Source organism: Lasioglossum baleicum, chromosome 10, assembly GCF_051020765.1.
Source record: "Lasioglossum baleicum chromosome 10, iyLasBale1, whole genome shotgun sequence".
Taxonomy (NCBI): domain Eukaryota; kingdom Metazoa; phylum Arthropoda; class Insecta; order Hymenoptera; family Halictidae; genus Lasioglossum; species Lasioglossum baleicum.
This window is the reverse complement of record NC_134938.1, coordinates 14,713,870-14,733,879: the sequence shown is the minus strand read 5'-3', so window position 1 is coordinate 14,733,879 and position 20,010 is coordinate 14,713,870. Positions and strand designations below refer to the sequence as shown.

At 37.1% G+C, this 20,010-nt stretch overlaps 3 protein-coding genes across 3 annotated transcripts; 1 reads left to right on the top strand and 2 right to left on the bottom strand.

Moving 5' to 3' along the window:
• Nucleotides 1–130: 130 nt before the first annotated feature.
• LOC143212700 (glutathione S-transferase-like) lies at nt 131–2,383 on the bottom strand. Its single transcript, XM_076431751.1, has 4 exons — nt 2,223–2,383; nt 1,517–1,653; nt 885–1,052; nt 131–792 (listed from the first exon to the last, which is right to left on the bottom strand). Exons 2-4 carry the CDS (start codon nt 1,647–1,649, stop codon nt 479–481), a joined length of 615 nt encoding a protein of 204 aa, XP_076287866.1. The 5' UTR covers nt 1,650–1,653; nt 2,223–2,383; the 3' UTR covers nt 131–478.
• A 3,429-nt stretch (nt 2,384–5,812) lies between these two features.
• On the top strand, nt 5,813–8,796 carry LOC143212605 (metaxin-1). Its single transcript, XM_076431546.1, has 6 exons — nt 5,813–5,994; nt 6,384–6,506; nt 6,804–7,054; nt 7,132–7,297; nt 7,711–8,103; nt 8,490–8,796. The coding sequence occupies exons 2-6, from the start codon at nt 6,429–6,431 to the stop codon at nt 8,541–8,543; spliced, it is 942 nt and encodes a 313-aa protein (XP_076287661.1). The 5' UTR covers nt 5,813–5,994; nt 6,384–6,428; the 3' UTR covers nt 8,544–8,796.
• A 180-nt stretch (nt 8,797–8,976) lies between these two features.
• On the bottom strand, nt 8,977–10,560 carry Nd-23 (NADH dehydrogenase (ubiquinone) 23 kDa subunit). Its single transcript, XM_076431547.1, has 4 exons — nt 10,323–10,560; nt 9,859–10,123; nt 9,406–9,598; nt 8,977–9,168 (listed from the first exon to the last, which is right to left on the bottom strand). The coding sequence occupies exons 1-4, from the start codon at nt 10,348–10,350 to the stop codon at nt 9,037–9,039; spliced, it is 618 nt and encodes a 205-aa protein (XP_076287662.1). The 5' UTR covers nt 10,351–10,560; the 3' UTR covers nt 8,977–9,036.
• Between the last annotated feature and the right edge of the window lie 9,450 nt (nt 10,561–20,010).

The following is a 20,010-nucleotide window of genomic DNA, read 5'->3' as shown; positions in this document are numbered from 1 at the left end:
GGATTTTCGTAGACTAATTTTCGAGACACTCCGTATATGTCTTGGAGTATCAATATGCAAAAAAAGTCCTTGTAAAGCACGCGAACCCGAACTCTATTTTCTGTAATACGAAATGTCAAACAAAAAAATGTTATTCCTTTTTTTCCGATTTATTTTTACATGTAGAATCATCTATCTGCCCGCTTGTACATATTATTCGGCCATACCATAGACATATACACCTAGTACATGAAACGTTCTTCATTTCAACTATCAATCTGGTTCATTTACGAAGTGATTCTCACTTATATATACGTATGTAAACGGTTTATATTTATCTGTTCATTTGAATACAAAAGTATAATATAGTTTCAATACTTCGAATATCTCTATTTGTATAGTTATAAGTATGCATCTCTATAATATCTTCGATATTTTGGATATCTTGCTTGGTGAAGGAGGAGGGTGCGATCAACATGTGAGTAAAGGTGTGCGCAGTTTACGCATTCCATTGGGATTTCGGGCGTTTCTCGACCCAACTTTTAATTTTAGGCACGTTAAGGACCTTTTCTTTCAGTTGCTTCAAATTCTCGAAGTTCTCAATAATGTCGGACTTCATCATGAAGTCGAGATAGTCGAGAAGACTGACAAATGTTATGTCAGCCCAGGTCAGAGCACCACCGACGAAGTAGCCGTCATTCTTCTTTACCTGAGCGTCCAAACGTTCCAAATAGTATGGCACCTGCTCTTTGGCAATCTTGAGTTTTTCAGCTTTCACATCTTCGTTGGTCTCGTAAGCGAACGCTCCAATTCCTGAAGAAGAACATCATTGGTCAGAAAAATATTGACAAATAAAAGAGACGAATAGAATTTTAAAGGAACAGTTATGGAAAATCGACGCTTACTTGCACGAAGGTCATGAATACAGTCAACAGTGACGTCGATTTCAAGAGCCTCCCAATCGTTCTTTCCAGCAAGACCAAACTGCTTTGCCAGATATCGAGAAATAGCCACGGATTGGCAAACTTTCTTGCCGTCGACTTCGAGAACAGGAACTTGACCGAATGGCATTTCTAAAAGTATAGAAAAATGGAAAGATTTAATACAGAACTATTCGTAAAACGTTAAACACAAGATTTCAAATGTATTCATCTTATTAGATTCAAGGGGGTAAACTCTCGTTTCCAGGATTACAAGTTTTTCAGTAGACAAAAGCGCTAGATAAAAGATCAGTCCAGGCCGCAATCATCCTCAAAAGTCCAATTTTTACGTTTTCGAGGCGTTTGCATTATTCGGCAGCATGTAGCTGTCGCAGCTTTATGAAAATAGCTACATGCGCCGAATAATGCAATTTACGCCTCATAAACGTAAAAATCTGACTTTTGAGAGCGACTGCGGCCTAGATTGATCTTTTATCTAGCGCTTTTGACTACTGAAAAAGCCCATCTTTGCAATAATCGAGAAATGAAAAGGCACATCCCGCACCATTGCAATCCTGGAAACCAATCTATCCCCTTCACTTATGGCTTAGTATTACCAGGCTTAAGTTTGGGCCAATCCTTCCTATCGAAACGGTAGTCCTCGAATTCAGCTTCTCCATAGCTAAGTAAAAATCGGATTGGTTCGCCTAAAGCCGATACCGGGAAGTAGGTGAGTTTATAAGTCGGCATCTTTCTGTAATGAAACAATTGAATGTATAATTAAAAATGTTTACTGTACCTATCATTGGGAATATTGCAGTTGTATGTAATTTATATTACTGTTTATAATAAACATTTAAAAATACATATTTCTTCGAAGTAACATTAAATGATTGCCAACAGTTTATTGTAGTCGACCGTAAATATAAGAATCCGTTTCCTGCTTTCTTTTTTTTTCGCTAGCTGTACAGTAATATGGTGGTATTGCGCACAATGTCTCAACAGCAGAAATTTATGGCTTCCGTTAGGTGATTTCTATAATTAAATCCTTGCATTTAACATTCCAAATAGAAATCTTGTACGAAACATTCTAATTTCCGAAATGATCTTCCTATAAACCGTTCTTTTTGAATAGCTAGTTCGAATGAGGAATCAATTTGCATAATTATGCAAAGTAGGTACCTGCCGGCAGGTAGGTACAACCGGCGGTGCAAATAATGAAAAGTAAACCACAAATTCGAAATAAGAATTATGTAATCATAAGAAATGTTTGAAATTGATCAGGAACGACAACGACACATGAAACAAAGGATGAGCACTTACATTTATTTTTTTAGCGAAGGAGAAACGTGAAACAGTCAAACAATGGCACCGATCAGCGAGAAGACAAATAGGAAATGAGTGATCTCGTTGCTATGAAGTATGACGTATGAGGTGGTTGTCAGTGGTTGTATAGAATACAGAGAGGATGCTCTCAGTTATACAGGGTGTCCCAAAAAGTGTCGATGAAGCCCAGTCAGCAGCCCAGTGAAGCCTTTCAGGATTCCTGTATTTTTAATCATGAAGAGAGTAGAATTATAACCGGAATGTTCATAAAAACATTTTTATGTTATTCCTATTTCTCACAATCAATGGAAAACATTTTTATTTTGCATAAAGATCCGCTGTCTAGTAAATGATAATCAATGAGATTCAATTAATAAAAACAATCGGCCTATATGTAACTTGCATTTTATAAAATTATATATTCAATATACTGGCTTGTAATAAAATACGAAAAACGTTTGACGACGAATTTAAAAAAGATCAGAACCTATATATACTGTCGGGAAATATTATTTATTCCCATTGCTTACAAAATTTCGCGCGTTCCATATGAAAAGAATATCTTGTGTAATAAGGGGCTAGTCTACCCTCGATTTGTAACTAGAAAATACCTAGAATCTTACTAGATTTTGGGTCGAAAATATGGGTTTGCGGCCAGACGTTGATTGACCTAGTGATGGGCACCATCGACTAAAAACTATCGACTAAATCGATAGTATTCAACTACTATTTTCAGTCGACTGATTTTTTAAACTATCGACTGAATTTAGTAGTGGTGGGGTTACTATTTTCAGTCGACTGTATACACGTCGCCATCTTGAAATTTCAAATGTCAGTGTCAGACGATGAAACGAAAAGGTTAGAAATACATAATTATGACAGGACGTGCAAATATGCAAGTAATGAAATATGTAATAGATATTTCAATACTTTCATTCATATTGGATGTTAAAATCTTATTGCTATTTATGCAATATAAACTATATATGTGATATAAATAAATTGTGTACATTTATATTTATAACGTAGCGTATGAATTTATTATTAAATAAAGACAAAATCATTCAATCACGAAATTTAATATCTCTGTACTGTCCCATACTGTCCTACTATTCATTTAACTAGCGAACATCGAGAATAAGAGTAAATACGAGAATAACCTGTAAACGACTGAAAACTATCGACTAAATTCAGTTACTGAATCAGTCGCTTAAAACTATCGAGCTATTGGTTGAATTTTAACGGCGGATGTTTTGAATAAATTTTATAAGATTTACTATCAAATACATTCACTCATTAGCGATATCGAATTATTAAAAATTTATTTTTATTATTATTAATTATTTAATTATTGTCTGGTATATTTACCCCAATTTACTCTTACTGTGCCTATAATACTAAGTGAGCACTGCAGTACAATGCTGTAAGAGTGAGTGAGAAATGAGATCTATACGTAGGCATAGACTATAGCCCGCAATCTAGACGTATAACCACTAAAACGAAATTTCAGTCGACTAAAAACTATCGACTAAATATTCGATAGTATGTAGTAGCTACCCTGATAACCAAATTCTCGATTTTTGCCTGGGATTCTCCGCGCGTATTAGTAGCTATTTTTGCCGTCTAATAGCGGAGGGCAATAGCAGAAGGCAAATTGAAGGCAGCCAGCCGGCCGAAGCTGAATTTGTTTAAGAGGGCAGTACCGTCGCGTCTACTGATCTGATTGGCTAATATCGTTTTACAGGGCCGCATCGTCGGTGAGGGTAGTTCGCACTGATGTGGCAGATGTCAGCAGCGAAGTAATCGAGCGCACGAGGAAGAAGATCGATCGACACCAATCGATACGATCAGCGTGTCGTTCGGAATAACGCATACGGTCGTGCGCAGGCGCGGCAGCTCCCCACTACGCACAGATGCACATTTTGTGCACATGCAAATTTTACTTATTCTCATATTTATGTTATTTTTCTTAGACTGCGGATCTTTATGCGAAATAAAAATTGTCTGCATAGATTGCAAGAGATGGAAACTATAAAAATTGCATTGCCATACCATTTTCTCTACAGTTCAATTTCAATTCATTACATTTCGAAATTTATTGAAATGTGTTTATGGAAAAAAAGTGTCGTTCGACGGAAAAGAAAATTTATATTTTTTTTATGACTACTATACACTTATTTTAATGTTTAAATATTAATAATTTTAAATTCAGACTACTCAATATCAGAAGGGATAATAAATGAATGAAGTAGGAAATAATAAATATTATATTTTTTCATTTAGTTTGATTATTTTTCTTTATTAGTCAACTATTAGTCAAATTTTTACAAACCTTGACTTGCGCGAACACAGAAGATGATTTGCAGGACAAATCTGATAAACAGGTTCTGGATGATCAGCTTTTCTTCGTAACTCCTCCCGTGAATCGCTCGAGTACAGTGCTGCTCTCACCGCATTTCTTCTTGGTTGAAAATGGTTGAAAAGAGGATTGTCTTATTATACAGACCTGCACAGACCTGGGCGACGCTGGCTCGAAAAATACATGTTGCTGTTGCTGCTTCTCACCAAAGAGGACTGAAGAGGACTAATCCCAACTAATCCTGACTAATCCTCTTTGCTTCTCACCTTCTCTTGCTCAGTAACACTCAATTACACTCAGTAAGACAGTTCCAGTCCCCACGTCATCCACTCCGACAAAGGAGTTGCAGGCTGCAACAGGCTGCAAATGGCTGCAACTTGCAGCAACATGTGTTTTTCGAGCCAGCGTCGCCCAGATCTGTTATATATTCGCCAATCACATCATCACATCAGTACGACTCGACGGTACTGCCCTCTTAAACAAATTCAGCTTCGGCCGGCTGGCTGCCTTCAATTTGCCTTCAATTTGCCTTCAATTTGCCTTCTGCTATTGCCCTCCGCTATTAGACGGCAAAAATAGCTACTAATACGCGCGGAGAATCCCAGGCAAAAATCGAGTTAATCCCACCTTGAGCAACTCGAACAATAGCGCAGCTCGGAACGGGCCAATTCTTAGCTCTAGGTAGGATTATCCCTCGGCAGGCCTGGTTATCAGGGTAAATAGTAATTAGTCGATAGTTGAATTTAGTCGATAATGCCCATCACTAGATTGACCTTATGAGAACAAATTGTGGGCTGTGTGAGGGCTCATTCGAAAGAGGAAGGTTAGACGCAGCGCGCTTTTCTCACGAGGTTAACGAGATTATGTTTATATCTAATAATATGATGGCCCAAAGTCGAGAAAAAATCTAGGAAAAAATCCCGCAGATTTCAATGCATTTTCTGTCTCTAATAGACTTTTTTGGCTTATGAGATGAGAAAGGCGCGCTGCGTTGAACCTTCCTCTTTCGAATGAGCCCTCACACAGCCCACAATTTGTTCTAATAGGGTCAATCAACGTCTGGCCGCAAACCCATATTTTCGACCCAAAATCTAGTAAGATTCTAGTTCCTTTCTAGTTACAAATCGAGGGTAGACTAGCCCCATAATATTACAAACAAAGTATGAACAGAGATATACTCTCTGGTATGAAAATATATGTTTTAAGCTGGCCATCTGGTGGCAGATTCTGAAGGTTTATACCTGCGCTTTATAAAATTTTATTTTGTTGAAATTGATAGCGATAGAATATCATAGAATATCTATCAAAACATTTCATAGCTTCTCATTAATTGTTTTAAAAGCCTTTGTTTTCACTGAGTGTAAAGCTGCAGGTTTTGTTACTTGAGTTTTTAAATTGTACAAGCTACATGTAAGATATGTTGTAATTTATAATTAATTGTAAACCATCTGGTCGCTAATGACGACCACATTAAAATAAATAAATAAATAATAACAAACAAAGCAATCAATCGCACTTTCAATTGTTTCTGTTGATCTACAACTGTCTAAATATGTACAACACATCCAATTAACAACAGACGAACAAGATCGAAAATTTCTACCATTTTTGTTTGTTTTTGTTTACTTGATTCTATAAATTTCACGTATAAAAATGAGATAGAAATGACGTATTGGTTTGTTTTAACATTGTCATTAAGCAAATGACTGATACAATTTTCTAATATGACGAAATCGCTGTTTGTATACAAGCATTAGAAGCAGCCACAAGAAAGGTGTTGTAATACAATTATTTTTTAGTTGTCCAATGAAATAAATAAGTGATTAATCATACTGTTTCGCGATATGGAAGTATTGGAATTAGACATATGGAAAAGCGATTATGGTCTACCTTCGGTTGATGTGGAATGTTTACAAGTTTTGGTATGTAATCAAGTTATCATCAGGTTATGTCACAATTTACCGCATAAACGTTTTTATTGTTACGGAACGATAAATTAACAATTAATTAACGTACATTCTGTATAAAAAGTTTCTTTTTATATTCTATAGATACTCTTACAACTTGAAAATAATACAATTTCATTCATAACTCTTTGACAAGATAATTTTTGGTTACTTCTTAGAACGATACCGTATTTATTTATGCTCTCTCAAGCGTATACGTATAATATTGAATATGTGTATAAGATTATTGTACAATTTTCGTTACTGTTTCAGGTTTACGCTAAATTTAACGGTATACCCGTGAAAGTAAACGCTTCCAATAATCCGTTTAATACACCACACGGTAGGTTGCCTGTATTGAGAACCAACGATAGCAAACTTGATACAGTTCGAGAAATAATACATTATTTTAAAAAAAGAAACTGGAATTCAGAAAGTGAATTGACTCCGAAAGAATGCACGCTTATTATGGCATACGACGAATTATTAAAGGAGAAATTACTACCCGCTTTACAGTTCATTTGGTAAGTACATTTTTTACTTAATTCAAAAAGCACACAATACAAATAAAATACATAGCGCGAATCGTTCGCATTTTTAGGTGGATCGACAAAAAAAATGTAGATGAATTAATAAGACCATGGTATGGTAAAGCACTGCCTTTCCCGCTAAATTATTACTATCCTGGGAAATTTGAGCGACGTTCGCAAGCTTTATTCGAGTGTTTATATCCTAATGAAGATAATATTGTCGATATAGAAAATAAGGTAAATAAATGTGCAACTAATTTTCATTTTGTAATGAAAGTAGATCGCTGGTAATCACTAAACTGTGGATTTTTATGGAAAATACAATTTTTATATATAAATTGCAATCTATAGGAGCTAGCTAAACATTTATTTTACTCATTAACAATTTTGATATGGTAATAATAGTATATTGACACTGTTAAACTCTTTTAATCGTTTTATTGTTCAGAATTACAGCTACTTACTTTTGTCATAAACGCAGAAAATCCGCAGTCTAGTAATCACTGTAGCAATTCAATTAATTGAAAAAAGTCAAGCATGAATAATCTTACAGACACATTTTACAGTTTTGTCGTTTCTATAATAACATAAAATATTGTGCGACTAAAAAGTGACTTTAATAATTCAACAATGGTCAATGTATAAAACAGGTATACTCGGAAGCACGAAAATGTTTGACGCTTCTATCTACAAGACTTGAAGATTCAAAGTACTTCTTTGGAGAAAAACCGACCGCAATAGATGCTATTTTATATTCTTATTTAGCACCGCTGCTCAAGGTTCCTTTACCAAATCCGGCCTTACAGAACCATTTGAAGGCCTGTACAACTTTAGTGAAATATATAACACGTATATCGCAAAAGTACTTCGAAAATGAGTATCAAGAGTACGAGCAACGCAAAGCTGAAGAGAACGCGCAGAAAGTAAGAAGAGATTCGGAAAGCGATTCGGATTTTCCTAATAAAAGGAGAAATCAATTTGTCGCTGGAATTTTTGCTACATTGGCAATGGCAGCTTATGCGGTCTCGACCGGGATAGTTCAGGTAAATACATTTTTAATAAAACAATTCGAAGGTGCAGTCTGAATCGCTAGATTCGATGAAATTTTCATAGACGTGGAATACTGGAAAATATTGTACACACAATTGAATATTACAATTCGTTTTCGTAAAAAATAAAAGAACGAATCTTCTATGATAACACTAAACGGTCTTTTATTCTTGCCTCTGTAAAAGTCTCTAATGATATATCAGAGTAAGACATAATAGAAATACGAAAATAATCGTGTGTAATTACAAAAAAAAAAGCGGGAACGTTACAATGAAACGACGAAGTTGTAATAATATTTGTACTATAACAACAACTAAAACTACTACTACAACTAAACACACTCCTATTTTTTGCTATTTCGTTTTTATGCTATTTACAGTCGTCTACGCGTGAACAGCACCGATCACGCAAAGGTAGCGAAATCAATCCTTGATGGCGCAGACACAAGATGATGAATCGCCAATATTGGTGGACAAAATTCATAGGTCTATATAATTCTATTAAATTTTTCAGTTGATATACTTAGAACTGTATCATACATGAATAATAATAGAATTCTTATGCAATTTAGTTTGTTTTTTGTTAGTTTTAACAACACAACTTAGGTAATTGATACATTTACAATTGTATGCGCCAAAACACTCGCATGGCAAATAAAAAATACGAAGAAACTGTACAATGTACAATATGCATGTAATTGTTTGTTGAAGCCTAAAGCCATTGGCGCGCGTGTGGTGCTTGCGCACCTGTTAATTGATTCAATTGTTTATGAAACAGAGCTTTGTTAATATTCATACAACTATAAAGACAAATTTAAATCGCAGACTAATATTAGCACATTACGTTGTATAAGGCAATAAACCGGGTTTGTTAAGTATTTTTAGTTATTTATTGCGTACAATTGATTACTACATTCTAGAAATTGTCTAACGATATAAATGATCAGCATGAATATTACTAGCAATTTCTGACTCCCATTTGTCTCCATTGTTCAACAGCTTCTCTTTATTGTATAACATTTCTTCGTGTGTTTCTGTAGAGAATTCAAAATTTGGACCCTGAAACAATTTTCATAAAAAAAAATATTAACGTACTACCCTTTCCGCAAAGCCTAGTTTCTAAAAATAAGCTTTACACATTCTAAACCAGTATTTAATTTCTCTAAAAACAAGAACCGAATAGAGATTTGTATCCTGTTAAATGTTTCGTAAACAAAATTCAATGAAAAACAATATCATAGATAATCATATCTATGTTAAACGTTCAAATCTAATTATATTCATCGTAATACGTACTTCTACGATTGCGTCCACTGGACAAGCCTCTTGACAGAAACCACAATAAATACATTTAGTCATGTCAATATCATATCTTGTCGTTCGTCGAGATCCATCGGCTCTTTCTTCAGCTTCAATGGTAATAGCTTGTGCTGGACAAATTGCTTCGCATAATTTACATGCAATACACCTCTCCTCTCCGGAAGGGTATCTGGGAGAGAAATAATATAATTAGTCATTAGTGCACTTTTAAATTTAATTACGTGTTACAACACAACTTCAGACAGAAAATTGATCGTTTTACGTCTGAGACTTATTTTGAACTGAAATGATTTCTACCACAAGATTTCTACGTTATTCCTCAAATTTGAAGACCTACTTATTATACTTACTATAACATTTAATTTAAAAAAAACCAATTTAAATAACTACAATAATATTTAAAAAATAACTGCACAAATTCTAAAATACCTTCGCAATGCGTGTTCTCCTCTAAATCGTGGACTCAAAGGACCCTTTTCGAATGGATAATTTATCGTTGCTGGTTCTCTGAATATATAGGATAATGTAATTCCCATTCCACGTATAATTTCTGCGAATACAATTTTATTCATCGCAGTGGTAGTAACGTCACCCCATGTCTTGTCTTTCTTTTCTTCTACATGAACCGAATAATATTTGCTTCGACTCGAAGGTACATTTAAGACCTTCGGTAACGTTCGAAATAAATTTAAACCTGAAAATCGTCGCAAATCGTTGAATAAAAAATGAGTAAGTTAAAGTAAAGCTAATAATCTAGTTTACTTATTTATTTTACAAATTGTTATGCGTTTCTAACAATTAAGCGAACTGAACTTCTAAAATCACCTTCCGGAAAAATTAACAATTAACAACAACTTATTATAGAGCAAGAAGAAAATCAATATCTAATTTACCAGGTTGCATAATTTTAAGAGATGTCATCTTGAAATGATAATAATCCCACTTAATGTATTAATGGTTCATCTCCGAACAACAGATTTCAATAATTTCAATCGCAGTTGCAATCGAAGTTAATAATAATTTTACTCTACCACTGAAACCAAATATTATGTACGCAGTTCTACTATAAAATTATATGTACCATCTACATATATATATATATATATGTATATTGATGTATATATAGGTACTATAATCTATAATCGCCGGACAAAACAGAGAGGAAACATTATTGAGAGGGTGTTCACAGCCGAGATTTTGATGCCGCAACTGAAAGAGTATAGTGCTGCTCCCTTGCGGAATAGAAATACCTACAATATCGACATCGCTGAAAATCAGCGGCACAGACTGGCACAGACACCTAGCCTTATGGGAGTTGGTGTCCAGTCTCTCGAATATTTCGGTGTTCTCTTACGCCCTCTAAGATATATTCTGACTGGAGTGAGAAACAGAAGGCCATCGACATGATCTCGTCGGTGCAGAAGGCTACTGAGGAGATTCTCGTCGGTGAAAAGGCAAATCGTCACGGAACCATATTGATCATCATGAATTGTTACATTCTGTACCGAGCAGATATTTCAGACGATGTTGGTTTCAATATTAAAAGCAAAACTCAAGGACAAAGAATTCCTAGAAATATATTATTGAAGCATAATTTTTTAGGAAAATCAACAATTCCTATTTCAAATTTTATACGAGACATCTCAGTTTGTAATTTCAAAACATTTCATAAACCAGAATTATTACCTTTCACTTTTTTATAAATAAATGTTCCAAGAATCGATCTGGTCAGAAATATTTTGAAAAGACTTTAGTTTTTTGAATAAATTAATGCGTGCGAATGTTCATGGTTTAAAAGTTATTCTATATTTCGAGTTTTATTGTCTATTTTTACGAAAAAATTAGATGGCAAGGTGGTCAAGGGAGTGCTCGTTAACATCATTATGCTTCGTACAGACTAGAACATTCCGACGAACTGCGCCGCGAACCACGCCGCGAACCGCGCCGCAAACCGCGCATTTCGACAAACATTTCGACGAACGTTTCGACGAATGGCGATCGGAACGGATTTGTGTTATTTCCAGATTTTCTTGCGAACAACTATGGGAGCTGCAGCGGTGTATACTACACAAAGAAATACAGAAAATGTTGGCACTTTATTTAGATGTAATGTTCAGGTCTCTATGAAGCATCAGATTCGAGATTAAATGACTTGAATTTTTTGGATATTTTATGACATTTCGACGAACATTTCGGCGAACATTTCGACGAACGGTGCCACGAACGGTGCCATGAACGCCGCCGCGCGGATTTTTGCGCGCACGAACGCGAACGGGCTGGCACTTGCAAATCTGTTTGCAGGACAGATAGCATATCCTAAATATTCATAATATAATTTATAAATCTCAAGAAATATACATAAATTTATAAACAAAGACATCGGTGATTTAAATTATATATTGTAGTAAATTAAATTAAATTATAATTTGTCTCCCTTGCTATGAAAACATTGCATTTTTTTCCCTGATATTTTACGTGAATTCTGAACGTTTTCGGTAATCTTGCACACCCCTGCAGAAATCCCGAAAAAATTCACGGGAAACCCGAACACCACCGGAAATCCCGAATATTCTCTGAAAAAACTCAGGATTTTTGGGATCCCGTTCCGACATGATACGAGGCTTCCCATCTCGTTCCCGGCATCGGGATTCGGGAATTCCCGGGTTTTTAGCGGGGTTGCCTCAAACTTTTTCTATAAGAACTCTATTCCTCTCGATATTGAATAAAATGTATGTCTCTTGACAGTAGCAGCATCATCGCGCAGCCCAATGTCGTTCGTCGAAATGTTCGTCGAAATGCGCGGTTCGCAGCAAGGTTCAAGGCGCTGTTCGCGGCGCGGTTCGTCGAAATGTTCTAGTCTGTACGAAGCATTAGAAAAAGGAATTGTTATAAACATTAAACAGCCAGATATAATAAATTTATCTGTGAATTGTATCGAATAAATTAATGCGTGCGAATGTTATGGTTTAAAAGTTATTACGTATCACGAAAACTATTAGCCACTTTGACTAAAAAATTAGGTGGTCAGATAGCCAAGGGATTGCTTGTGGACATCGCTGTAAAATAGAATTGTTATAAACATTAACCAGCTGGAAACAATAAATTTATCAATAATTGTCACGGCGATCGACATCGATCGATATTCGGCGGAGTGGGGGGCGCCGCTCGAGCTCGGCGGCTCGGCGAGAGCTCTCCGTTACAGTGCTGCCAGATGAGGGGAATCACGCCGATATGAGGTACCCCCTCTCTGATGACCAGAGTAATATGTGACACGTTGCGCGTGTGCGACAGGGATTGAGTGAGGCAAATGGGAGATGTTGCGCGTGCGCGATGGAGACGCAACAATGGCATGACATTTCGCAGGTTTTAGGTTATTGCCGCGTAAAATTCACCCATTTACTTATTTCACATACTATGTAATTATTGTATTTCTTTAAAATATAACGTTACAAATAAAACATAATTTGTCAATTTATCGTGTAGAAGAAAAATGAGTGAATTTATTATCCCAGTCTCTTTTATGCAACTATTTTTGAGAAGCGTATGAGGGTTAACAGTGTTAAAATATATTATGATTTATTGATTTTACTGGAATGTAACTCAGTACTACATACATACAGATTCCAAAATTTTTTCAATTGTACATATAAAAGAAAGCATTCATACTTCGCTTCACGACTGAAACTCTCACATGTTACAATTAATTTTATTTATAATAAAGAATGTCTATTTAGAACGAACCATATGATTTATTTCATTAAGTACGTATATGTACACGAGTACGATACGATACGCGGCAATAACCTAAAACCTGCGAAATGTCATGTCATCTCATCTGTCATCGTTGCGTCCCCATCGCGCACGCGCAACGTGTCTCCCATTTGCCCCACTCAATCCTAAAGCGATGGAATAGGATAGTGGAAGGGGAAAAGTAGGAGAGTACCTGGTTGCGATCTCACAACCATCTGGCAGCACTGCTCCGTTAGTCAGTCAGTCGGGGCGGGGGGCAGTGATGCCAGAATCGGGGACGCGAGGACGCTTCCCCTCCAGCACAGGTTCCCCCTCTCTGACGGACCGTCCTCGCCGTAGCTTCTGCTGCGCACGCGCTACACACGAACGTACTTCTACTCTGCCCGTGTGAGTACATGCTCGATTGCACGCGCGCTACACACAAGCGTACCTCTACCACGTCCGTGTGACTACCTGCTCGATTGCACGCGTCGGCGACGCGTTCCTTCGATTTTCACCAATTTTCATGTTGCCGAAGTTTCGGAAGCACGAGTCGGAAAGTCGAGATCTGGAGACGGCGCGCATTTGATTCCCGGGACGGTGCGGCGCGGCGCGGTGCACATTTTGCTATAACTTTTGATCTAAAAAAGATATCGAAGCGAAATTTGGACTAAATTTTTTTTTAAAAAACCGGGTTTAATGGTTCATCCTAAAATATGTTTTGTATTTCTTAAAAAATTTTTCTCGTTGATCTTTAAAGTTAAGGTAGTCCAGAAGGCCCCCAACACAAATTGATTTTTAGTCGAACCATGCTCAATAAACAATTACGAAAAAATTTATAAATATTCCACTTAATAGCACACATGATTGAGATTTTTTTCAGATTTTTCAGATTATGCAGACATGTTTAAAAAAATTGAAAATCTCGAAACATTCGAAGAAAATGCATATTTCGTATTGAACTTTTCGAGATACCAGTTTTATAAAAATTCATTAGTCCGATATTATTGAAACAATTGTCCTTAATTTTTCTCAGAATTTTTTATAAATTGTATCGTTAAAAAATCAAAATCAATTTTTTCGATACTTCTTTGTTGATGTATTATGTAATACTGAATATTTTTATAATCAGAAAAATAATGTACAGACTTGATAATGCAATATAAAATATTTTATTTACGTTATATTTCAATATACATATGTGCATCACTCCTAACAATTTTGGTAATCACATAATTATTGTAACGACATTTTACATATATCAGGTCGTTAAGTATGAAACTAGACAAATAAAACACAAATTTCAAACACATTTGTCGATGACAGACATTTATCCCTTATGTTGGGAAAGCATTTATATGAAAATTCATCGCCCTCGCAAAGTTATAATCAATTAACTTTGCACTCGTTTTCGAACTAGTGAGGTCGTGTTTTCTTCGTTAATCGTTCGATAGCTTAGTTCATATAGTAAACAGCCAACAGTATGGATGAAGAGAGTGGAAGAGATGAGAGAAAGGATGAGCAGCGGAACCGGGGGTCCAGAGTGTGTGAATGAGTGAAGAAGAATGTGTGAGGAATGAGTGAACGATGTGCTCTCTCTCTCTCTCGTGTTTAAGTGTAAATTTAAGTTAAGAATGAAGCGATAAGGAAGGTGAAGTTTGTAAGCCGAGCGGAGGTCCGTGTTTGTACCCCGAAATGGGAAATAAAATACTATTATTATTATTATTATTATTATTATTATAGTAAACAGCCCACAGTTTCTTTGTCGCGTTTTTAATAATTTTTAATGGGTTTTTAACATTTTTTTATCTTATTAGGAATTTATTTTAGTGAGTGACCATATTCATCGATAAAAAAGGATAAGTATACGTTACTATTTATATTGAGTCCTACAAGATTGCAATTAGAATTACGATTTTAATTATGTCTACTTTTTCTTTGAATATAGCAACGCGTGGGTGTCAGCGGTAATGAAATAGCAGATTCAAGAATGACTTCAAAGAAAAGCGAAGTGTATCGTTACATTAATATTTCATTCTGTAAGTACTTTGTACTTATAACTTTAACTATGTGTTTTTTTATGTTGTAGAAAGACAGAGGACCATTTAAAATCGCGGTAACGTAAAATCAATATTAGCAGATTCAAGAATGACTTCAAAGAAAAGAGAAGTGTATCGTTACATTAATATTTCATTCTGTAAGTACTTTGTAATTATAACTTTAACTATGTGTTTTTTTATGTTGTAGAAAGGCAGAGGACCATTTAAAATCGCGATAACGTAAAATCAATATTAGCAGAATCAAGAATGACTTCAAAGAAAAGAGAAGTGTATCGTTACATTAATATTTCATTCTGTAAGTACTTTGTAATTATACCTTTGACTATGTGTTTTTTTATGTTGTGGAAAGGCAGAGGACCATTTAAAATCGCGGTAACGTAAAATCAATATTAGCAGATTCAAGAATGACTTGAAAGAAAAAAGATAAGTGTATGATTACATTAATATTTCATTCTGTACTTTGTATAATTATAACTTTAACTATGTGTTTTTTATGCTATAGAAAGGCAGAGGCCCATTCAAAATCGCGTGTGTGTCAGCTGGAGTGGACTTTCTGGACAACGTAAAATCAATATTAGCAGATTCAAGAGAATGACTTCAAAGAAAAGATAAGTATAAACTATACTATAAAGTTATACATTAATATTTTATTCTATACTTTGCAATCATGACTTTAACTAATTTTTTTTTTTTTGTTATGTTACAGAAAGGCAGGGACCATTTAAAATCGATTTTCGTAACCGGAGATGTATGAAACTTGACAAATGTGTTTGAAATTTGTGTTTTATTTGTCTAGTTTCATACTTAACGACCTGATATATGTAAAATGTCGTTACAATAATTATGTGATTACCAAAATTGTTAGGAGTGATGCACATATGTATATTGAAATATAACGTAAATAAAATATTTTATATTGCATTATCAAGTCTGTACATTATTTTTCTGATTATAAAAATATTCAGTATTACATAATACATCAACAAAGAAGTATCGAAAAAATTGATTTTGATTTTTTAACGATACAATTTATAAAAAATTCTGAGAAAAATTAAGGACAATTGTTTCAATAATATCGGACTAATGAATTTTTATAAAACTGGTATCTCGAAAAGTTCAATACGAAATATGCATTTTCTTCGAATGTTTCGAGATTTTCAATTTTTTTAAACATGTCTGCATAATCTGAAAAATCTGAAAAAAATCTCAATCATGTGTGCTATTAAGTGGAATATTTATAAATTTTTTCGTAATTGTTTATTGAGCATGGTTCGACTAAAAATCAATTTGTGTTGGGGGCCTTCTGGACTACCTTAACTTTAAAGATCAACGAGAAAAATTTTTTAAGAAATACAAAACATATTTTAGGATGAACCATTAAACCCGGTTTTTTAAAAAAAAATTTAGTCCAAATTTCGCTTCGATATCTTTTTTAGATCAAAAGTTATAGCAAAATGTGCACCGCGCCGCGCCGCACCGTCCCGGGAATCAAATGCGCGCCGTCTCCAGATCTCGACTTTCCGACTCGTGCTTCCGAAACTTCGGCAACATGAAAATTGGTGAAAATCGAAGGAACGCGTCGCCGACGCGTGCAATCGAGCAGGTAGTCACACGGACATGGTAGAGGTACGCTTGTGTGTAGCGCGCGTGCAATCGAGCATGTACTCACACGGGCAGAGTAGAAGTACGTTCGTGTGTAGCGCGTGCGCAGCAGAAGCTACGGCGAGGACGGTCCGTCAGAGAGGGGGAACCTGTGCTGGAGGGGAAGCGTCCTCGCGTCCCCGATTCTGGCATCACTGGCGGGGGGACCGGCGTGAGCGGACGTGCTGCGGGACCAGGAGCGCCAGGAGAACCGGAGGGACCAGAGGTGGACCAGAGGTGGACTAGAGGTCATCTACAGTTACCCTGGTCTACCTTCAACTGTTCATTCAAGGAACAACGGTAAGTTTGATTACTAATATTTTTCAAAGCTTCCTTTGTCTTTTCAAACTTGTCCTTCATACTTTTGAAATTTTCATCGAGACTTTCGATGAAGACTATTGAGTCTTCTTCAAATTTATTAATTTTATTCTTTATAAAAATTACATTTTGAGCGTCCCACTCGTATGCAGGATTATAATTGCTCTTGTGAACTGCTTCGTTGGTTGTATTCGCACTTCTGTGCGGGGTTACAACTGCTCTCATGAGCTGGTTCTTTGGTTGTATTCGCGCTCATGTGCATGGTTAGGTTTGCGCTTACGTGCGGGGTTATATTTGCTCTTGTGAGTTGGTTTCTGGTTGTATTCGCACTCATGTGCAGAATTATAATTGGTCCTGTGACCTGGTTGTGTTCGCACTCCTTTACAGGATTATAAATTATAATTGCCCTAGTGAACAAGTTGTATTCGCACTCATGTGCATGGTTAGGTTTGCGCTTATGTGCGGGTTTATATTTGCTCTCGTGAGCTGGTTACATTCGCATTCGTGTGCGTGATTTAATTCCGTATTCAACTGCATTGTTTCTAAATATGATTAGTCTGTTTCAGCTAGATTACAACAGCCCGCTGCTAACAAAGACGACACACCAAATGAAGAGGACACATAAACGAAGAGGAAGAAGACTACAGTGTATTTTGAAGTTAGTTATATACGATCTATATATTAAGATTGTATATCATCGTTGTAAATATGTCGTGTTTCACAAGTCCCGCTTCGAAACATTTTCATATCTTGTCTGAAATTGGTATTCCTCCGATCGGAGGTCCCCCAGGGGCTCACTGACGGATGGTGCCGTGAGTGAGTACGGGGTGTCGCGTCCCCGGGGTACCCGAATCGCCTATAGGCCGCACCCGTGTGCGGGGTTAGTTTAGCTCTCGTGAGCTGGTGTTAGGTTGGCTCTCGTGAGCTGGTTAGATTCGCACTCGTGTGCGGGGTTTGTTTGGCTCTCGTGAGCTGGTATTAGGTTGGCTCTCGTGAGCTGGTTAGACTCGCACTCGTGTGCGGGGTTAGTTTGGCTCTCGTGAGCTGGTATTAGGTTGGCTCTCGTGAGCTGGTATTAGGCTTGCACTCGTGTGCTGGGTTTCGTATTGATACGTCTAACTATTATTAGTCTGTTTTAGCTATAATACACCAAGAAGAGGACACACCAAGAAGAGGACACACTTCGAAGGGAACACACCAAGAAGAGGACACCCCGAGAAGAGGGCAAACCAAGAAGAGGACATACCACGAAGTTTTAGTTTTATTTGCCGAGGGAGGTCCCTCAGGGGCTCACTCACGGATGCGGCCGTGAGTGAGTACGGGGAGTCGCGTCCCCGGGGGTTACCCGAATCGCCTATAGGCCGCACCCGAGCAAGTCGAGTAATTATTGTCTTAAATTCACGTTACTCGTTTTCTTGATTCGAATACCGGTTGGAGCCGGTATTCGGCGTCGATACATTGAGAGGGGTGGTTCATTGAGACCTGTTCACTCGTATTGCCATTCTCTCTGTTCGTAATCCTACCCGGGTTCACCTCAACGCATTGCATTGCCTGGTGGCAGGTAGTTGGCAGAGAGATGGTGTTACGTTTGAACACTTCTCACTGTCCATTCCTCTGGGTGAGGACACGTCGGGTATCGGCTCTGAACGGAGATGGGCTGTAAACATTGTACGCGCCGCGTCACCTTCGAACCGGAGCCTTCTGCTCTGGTTCGATCTTGTTTGTCACTTTGATAGAATCAGAGCCTTCTGCCTGATTCGCCTTTGATCCCCCGTGGATCGGAGACTTCTTCTCCGATTCACACCTTTTGCTCCACAATAATTGCTCGACTTGCGTGCGTTAGTTATTAAGATTATATATCGTCGTATAAATATGTCGAGTAATTATTGTCTTAAATTCACGTTACTCGTTTTCTTGATTCCGACACAGCCTTCTGCTGTGTCGGACCTTGCTTGTATGTACCAGACCGGTTGGAGCCGGTATTCGGCGTCGATACATTGAGAGGGTTGGTTCATTGAGACTTGTTCACTCGTATTGCCATTCTCTCTGTTCGTAATCCTACCCGGGTTCACCTCAATGCTTTGCGTTGCCTGGTGGCAGGTAGTTGGCAGAGATTCTCTCTGTTCGTCATCCTACCCGGGTTCACCTCAACGCATTGCATTGCCTGGTGGCAGGTAGTTGGCAGAGAGATGGTGTTACGTTTGAACACTTCTCACTGTCCATTCCTCTGGGTGAGGACACGTCGGGTATCGGCTCTGGCCGGAGATGGGCTGCAAACATTGTACGCGCCGCGTCACCTTCGAACCGGAGCCTTCTGCTCTGGTTCGCTCTTATTTTTTACTTTGAAAGAATCAGAGCCTTCTGCCTGATTCGCCTTCGATCCCCCCTGGATCGGAGACTTCTTCTCCGATTCACACCTTTTGCTCCGCGATAATTACTCGACATACTTGCGTAATTTAGTATAAGTCCATCGTTGTAAGAAAGGGAGCCAGAAGGAATATTGCATTCGTTCTGACTCCCTTTCGGGTCTCTTGTGCAGCAACCTCCTCGTGGTGAGACCTGGGCAATCGGTATTATCCTTTATTTGTAAGAACTTTTAGTGTCTTATGAATAAAGGATAATATCGAGCTAATAGCTGCACATTTAATAAATATGTTGATTTTTCAATAAATTCTATTCCTATACCTATTGTCTTTCACAACATTTTGCAATTTTACCTTCCTTGAGATCAAAATATATGTATTATCCAAGCTGATTTGCCCCGGGCGTGAACAATGTCATATATCGTCTGGTTCTATTTAGGTAAAGAGACGGGATAGTATTTCGTCGGTGA